Source organism: Microtus ochrogaster, chromosome 7 (assembly GCF_000317375.1).
Source record: "Microtus ochrogaster isolate Prairie Vole_2 chromosome 7, MicOch1.0, whole genome shotgun sequence".
Lineage (NCBI taxonomy): Eukaryota > Metazoa > Chordata > Mammalia > Rodentia > Cricetidae > Microtus > Microtus ochrogaster.
The window spans coordinates 29,908,071-29,914,415 of record NC_022014.1 but is presented as its reverse complement, the minus strand read 5'-3'; the positions used below and the strand labels follow the sequence as shown (position 1 = coordinate 29,914,415).

The 6,345-nt window shown below is 49.9% G+C and overlaps 1 protein-coding gene and 1 long non-coding RNA gene across 2 annotated transcripts in view; one reads left to right on the top strand and one right to left on the bottom strand.

The window, feature by feature from the left end:
- The first annotated feature begins 312 nt into the window (after nucleotides 1-312).
- Rnf222 (ring finger protein 222) lies at nucleotides 313-948 on the top strand. Its single transcript, XM_005349817.1, has one exon. It carries the CDS (start codon nucleotides 313-315, stop codon nucleotides 946-948), a length of 636 nt encoding a protein of 211 aa, XP_005349874.1.
- A 2,075-nt stretch (nucleotides 949-3,023) lies between these two features.
- Nucleotides 3,024-6,345, bottom strand: part of LOC101989262 — a 4,760-nt gene continuing 1,438 nt past the window's right edge. Inside the window, exons 2-3 of the long non-coding RNA XR_001228961.1 lie at nucleotides 4,659-4,826; nucleotides 3,024-3,149 (exon numbers count right to left, since the gene is read on the bottom strand). This is a non-coding gene — a long non-coding RNA (uncharacterized LOC101989262). The remainder of the gene's footprint in view (nucleotides 3,150-4,658; nucleotides 4,827-6,345) is intronic.

Here is a 6,345-nt window from a genome sequence, read left to right as displayed (position 1 = left end):
ACTCCACACACTTCCTACCCAAGCCTAGTGCTGTTAGGATCTCTTACCTGTTTCCTGCTGCCAGCCCCAGGAGGACCTGCACAACCCCTCTATGGATCCTAGGCTCTACGTCTTAGTGTGATCCAGGTAGGCCTCCGAGGAGAACCAGAAAAGAAAGAGTAGGAGAAAGAAGAGAAAGCAACAGAAAGAACAGGTGGAGTCAGGACGTGAGTGGGAGTCAGGAAGGGGTGTGGGGGAGGAGGAACAACTCCCAGATGTTCACGACCCTTTGTCCTCCCGTCCCCAGCTAAGGCCTGCTACCTCTGAGGGGCCATGTCAGAAGGGGAGAGCAAGGACAGCTCGGGCAGCGAGTGCCCTGTGTGCTATGAGAAGTTCCGGGATCTAGAGGGTGCCAGCCGGACCCTGAGCTGCGGCCATGTGTTCTGTCACGACTGTTTGGTCAAGTACCTGCTCTCTACCCGGGTGGATGGACAGGTGCAGAGGACTATTGTCTGTCCCATCTGCCGCTATGTCACCTTCCTCAGCAAGAAGAGCTCCCGCTGGCCCTCCATGCTGGATAAGAGCTCCCAGACCCTGACGGTGCCCGTGGGCCTGCCCCCTGTGCCTTCACCAGACCGTGGGGGCCACACAAACCCTCTGGCTGTCTCCCAGCAGGTCTGGAGACAATCTTCAAGCCAGGGGACTCAGCTCCCCTTGGACCTGCTGCCCACCCTACCCCGGGAGTCACAGGTCTTCATTATCAGTCGCCATGGGATGCCACTGGGTGAACAAGACAGTGTGCTGCCCCGTCGCAGCCTGGCCGAGATCTCTGAGGCCTCCCCAGCTCCCAGCGCCACCCGTTCCTTCTGCTGCCGCTCGCGAGCCCTTCTGCTCATCACCCTCATTGCCGTGGTGGCTGTGGTAGCTGCCATCCTGCCCTGGGTACTCCTGGTGAGAAAGCAGGCATGAGGCATGCAGAGGCAGGGGGAGATAGGCAGGCCATGGCTAAGGAGAGGGTGGAGGGTCCCGGTGCCAATCTGGTACAAGCTAACTCCAAAGGGAGGGCCTAGGCTCAGACTGGGTGGGGCTAAATTGAAAGTTTAAGGGCTTTGTCTCCACCCTTTCCAACCCTTGTCCTTTGGCGTGAGGAGAGGCTGGGGCAGAGAACCTCTTAGGTTAGCACTGAACCGAGCAACTGACTCCCCAGGTGTGGCCTCATGAGAATCCCCAACAAACGCCCCATCTCTAGGCTGGAACTAAGCGAGAAGGTGAGTGGCCACTGCCCTCCTACAGGGTCACAGACTACCTGCCAAGTAACCAACCTGAAGACCTGAAGCCAGGTAGGCCTTCTAGGCACAAGGAAGTCTGTGTGCTGCCAAGTGGCGGCCAATGAAGGCCTCTTCCAGGCCAGAATTCCCACCCACAGAGGATTCTCTACTTGGCCCTCAGGAACAAACAGTTTCCCGGCATCTTAGCCCCAGTTAGGCCCCTCAAGCGTTCCTCTGCTAAGTCTTCTTGTCTCCCACCCACCATCTTGACAAGTCTCCTTTGGGGGAGCAGAGGATCTCAAAGGCTGTAGCCCAGGATGGGGAGGGAGAGGAAAAGGGTCTTCTGGATAGTCAAGATAACAACAGGGAACAGCGTGAGAGAGGCCGTGGCAGAATGGCCACAGAGGCCGTTTCTGCAAACCTCCAGGCCCAGGAAGCAGGCCCGATTTTGAGTCTTGGGGTTCTCAAGAGTAAAATCAAAAGACAAGGGGTGGAGGGGACGCCCTACAGGTGAGACTTTGAGTCAGCTGAGAGCTATGTGAGCAAATTAACCCCTGGGGGCTTCCACCTTCCTCCCTGCCAAGTCCACCTCCTCATGACCCAACCACTCATTAGAGGCCGCACCAGCTGGGCCAGTTTCCCAGGTGGATTCTCGAGGGCTGAGCTGGGCGAGGAAGGGTGGGGAAGAAAACAGCTGTGCTTGTCGGCGACACTGCTGTCTCAACAAATGCTGAGAGCCGGGCGCTGCGCAACAGAGTGGCTGGGCACCTTACCTATGAAGCCTCTGAAAGTCCTCAAGGACGCCAGTCCCTTGTGACTGAAAACAACAGGGATCTCCAGCAACTGTCACAAGGAGGAGGGGTCTGGCATCCAGGGCGTACCAGTACCCAAGCCCATCTGCCACTCATCCCCTTCTCCAGAGAGGTTTACTGTCTGCGCGAAAAGAAATAACGCTGAGCCTCTTAGCTAGTTCTCAGCTGTCTGCATGGCTGACATCTGGGGACCCTCAAGGAAGAGGCTCGCCCTGCAGGGGACATTTGCAACAAAGCAGGCTGTTTTAAAGTACTCGCCAGCTGCTTTATACGCCTAAGAGTAGAGAACACAGGGGCTGCGTGTATGTGGAGAGAGCAGGTAGGCTGTGGGAGGTGGGCAATATTTATTACAGAAACAAAAGGCACATGACTTTGCAGTCGGTGTCCCCCTCGGGCAGGCCGCTTGAGTCAGTGTCAGGGGCCTTTCTAAGTCTGTCGTGGTCCCGAGTCTTTCCCAGACTTCCCGTGATGTTTTCGTATTGTTCGGCTGCAACTTGTAGAGGCTGCTTCTTTCATTTTCAAAACAATGTCTAAAGCTATTTTTCAAATAAAAGTATATATTTTCTCAGAGTCCGAGACCTGGCAACACGTGTAGACTCCTGAGGTGAGTCTCTAGACTGATATACAGATCTCACTGGGGAAAAATGGAAACCAAACCCACTGGCCTCCGTTTACCACTTATCTTACTAGTCCTACCAAGTCCTGCTGTGCCAGTGAGGCTGGGGTGGCGCCCACAGGTGAACTGTTGGTGGGGATACATATTTATACATATTTATAAAGCCTTATCAAGTGGAATCTGACACATATCACTCAAAGTTTCCACTTTGGCCCAGCAATTTGTGTCTAGAAATGTGTCTTCTTGGTCCCGCTGTCTAGCTGTGCGGTGGCATTCACACAAAGGTTGTATTTGCAGTAACAAAGGTTAGAAACCCCGAGTGATACTCAACAGACACCTGCTACTAACCTCGAGGGCCAGGGCCGAGGGTCCTGAAGAGGTGAGCCAGGCACAGGACACTCCGTCCTGTGCGTTATGATTTATGTAGAAAGGAGAATAAATAAATATATTCCTACTTGTTCATATGTGCACTACCTGGGGAAAGGAGAAAAATGAGAAACAACTCATAACTATGATTAACTGTGGAAAGGAATGAGAAACTGATGGGATGATGGAAGACCTCACTTTGTCCTTATGGTTTTGGACGTTTAAGTCAAGTAAATGTTTATTCAAAACCTGAAGAGAGGGCTGGGAGGACAGCTCAGTGGTAGAGAAAGTGCTTAGCAGGAAATAGACCCAGAGTTCAATTCCCAGCACCACAAAGAAAGAAAAATAAATTAAATAAAATTGAAAAATAATCAACACTAAAGATAGTTTTTAGTGTACACTACTCTTGCCGGGATAGGAGACCATCTCAAGAATATCTGAGGCCTAGAGAAAAGGCTCTTACTGTTCTTCCAGAATACATGGGATGGATCCCAGCACCCATAGGGTTGTTCCAAGGGACCTGATGCCCTCTTCTGGCCTCCATGGGTACTACAATTCATTGTGGCATTTTCACATACATGCAGGCAAAACACTCAGACACATATAGTAATAACATTTTAAATGGAGCTGAAGAGATGGCACAGCAGTTAAGAGCACTGGCTCCTCTTCTAGAAGACCTAGACTCAACTCCCAGCACCCATGAGGCGGCTCACAAACATCTAGAACTGCAGTCCCAGGGCACCTGAAGCCCTCTTCTGGTCTCCAAAGGCACCAGGCATGCACGTGTCGAATAAACATGTGTACAGGTAAAACACCTATACACAGAAAATAAATAATATGTAGAATTACAAATAACCTTAAAAAGAACATTAGAGAACTGCCAAAGCACTGGTTCTATGGTTTAAGAGTGTCAAGTGAGCTGGACAGTGATGGTGCACATCTTTAATCCAGGCACTCGGGAGGCAGAGGCAGGTGGATCTCAGTGAGTTCCAGGCCAGCCTGATCTACAGAGCGAGTCCCAGGACAGGCTCCAAAGCTACAGAGAAACCCTGTTACGCAAAACAAATAAACCAAAGAAGTGTCAGGTACTGACTCTGTAGGGCTACTTTGTCTGGTTTAGACACACGACACGTTATGAGTAACAGGCACCAAGAGGTACAAAAACCGTTTCATCTCGCTGCTGTTCCTAAATTCTTATGGATTTCTTTGGGTCCCATCATTCAATGTATTTGATTTTTTTTTTGTTAGTTTGTTTTGGTTTTTGAGACAGTGTTTCTTTGTGTAACCCCGGCTATCATGGAACTTGCTCTGGAGACCAGTCTGGCCTCAAACTCACAGAGATCCACCCGCCTCTGCCTCCCAAGAGCTGAGATTGAAGGTGTGCATGACCATCACCCGGCTTCAATGTGTTTGCTTTGACTCCCCTTTCCCTTTTTTTCCCTTACTGTCCTAAAACTGTATCACTTAAGTAACTATCTTGGGAAAGATAGTTGCTTACAGCACAGAAAGATAAAATTTGACAGACGGGTGACAGATGAAGACACTAGAACTTACTTCCCCTGCTTGACTTTCCAGAAACAATAAAAAGGTGACCACAGAGTCTTTCTTGCCCCTTACCTCAGGCGAATTGACTGTTGCTATGGTTCCTACACACACAGCATCCCATCTTCTTCCTGGGGCCATTGTGGTTTTTTTTGTTGTTGTTGCCTTATGTCTTCTCCTGGGCAAAGTGCTCCTTCACAGGAGGCTAGAGCTCACAGAACTTAGTAAATAGTATGCATATACCTAAAAGAGAAGAGCTCCATAGAAAGTAAAAGTTGTGCTGGGCAGTGGAGGCGCATATCTTTAATCCCAGCACTCAGGAGGCAGAGGCAGGTGGATGTCTGTGAGTTTGAGGCCAGCCTGGTCTACAGAGTAAGTTCCAGGACAGCCAGGGCTCTTACACAGAGAAACCCTTTCTCAAAAAAAAAAAAAAAACTAATTAATTAATTAAAATTTTAAAAAGTGACCAGGTGGTAGTGGCGCACACCTTTAATCCCAGTACTCTGGCGCAGAGGCAGGTGGATCTCTGAGTTCAAGGTCAGCCTGTGGTCTACAGAGTGAGTTCCCGGACAGCCAAGGCTACGTGGAGAACCCCTGTTTCATAAAACAAATAATAATAAAAAAACAGAATAAAATTTGTGTGATGCATAACTGCATGCATGCATACATGAATGACTATGATGCCTTGGTGTCTAGAAAAATATGTATAGTTCAATTTAGGTGTGAAATCCCTGATTCGATGAGTCTCAACTTTACAAAGACCTGCTTCAAAATGATCCCAGAGCCATCAATTTAAAGGATCTTTTTCGAGTCAGGTAAGAAGGCAGAGAAGACGGAAAGAAAGTGGAACCAGGACACCCAGCAGGCACTGCGATAAGCAGACTATAACGCGGCTCCTGGCAATTTGCCTCTTTGTGCAATTTGCACAACAAGCTTCCCGCTGAAGACAGTGTCCCTGCAGTCCAAAGCCTGAGCTCAAGGGATCGTTGTGATGAATCAGAACCCGCTGACTGAGGAAGTTAGGAGGGCGGGGCGTCCGCAGAGAGTGATGGGAGCTGGGGAAGAGGAGAGGAAGATGATGAGGGAGTTTCGGGGAGGAGGGGTTGATTGTTAAGGAAACTAAAATGCTCTTCCTGAAAGCAAGTTAGTGAGGCTGAAAAGGAGGAAGGGACTCGGGGAAGGGCGGGAGCTGCGGTGGCTCCCTCAGGCCCTAGAACCCCTGGACTTCCCTCTAAATAAATACCTCTCTCTTTAGCCACAGAACCTAGTTCCTGCAAAAATGTCATCTGCCTCTCACCTCCTCGCCTCATCTTTTCCTTCAAGCTATCCTACTGCCTCATGGAGCTTTTAACATTCTCCAAAACTCAGTCAAGGCTGACCTCACCTCGGAAGTCTCCCTGACCCCAGAGCTAAGGGCAGCTGGCTCAAGTTCCCTGTGATCCTGAACTTGCTGCTTCCCATGTCTATCTGCCCTCTTGAATCAGGATTTCTGCAAGAACAAATCTGGAATTATCTTGTCACTCCATTGTTCAAGGTTAGCCCATAAAGGGGGCTCCGTAAGCTTTTGTTGAATAGAATTGCTGGTTTTGTTCAATTTTTAAATTTTTATTATTGCCGGGCGATGGTGGCGCACGCCTTTAATCCCAGCACTCGGGAGGCAGAGGCAGGCTGATCTCTGTGAGTTCGAGACCAGCCTGGTCTACAGAGCTAGTTCCAGGACAGGCTCCAAAGCCACAGAGAAACCCTGTCTCGAAAAACCAAA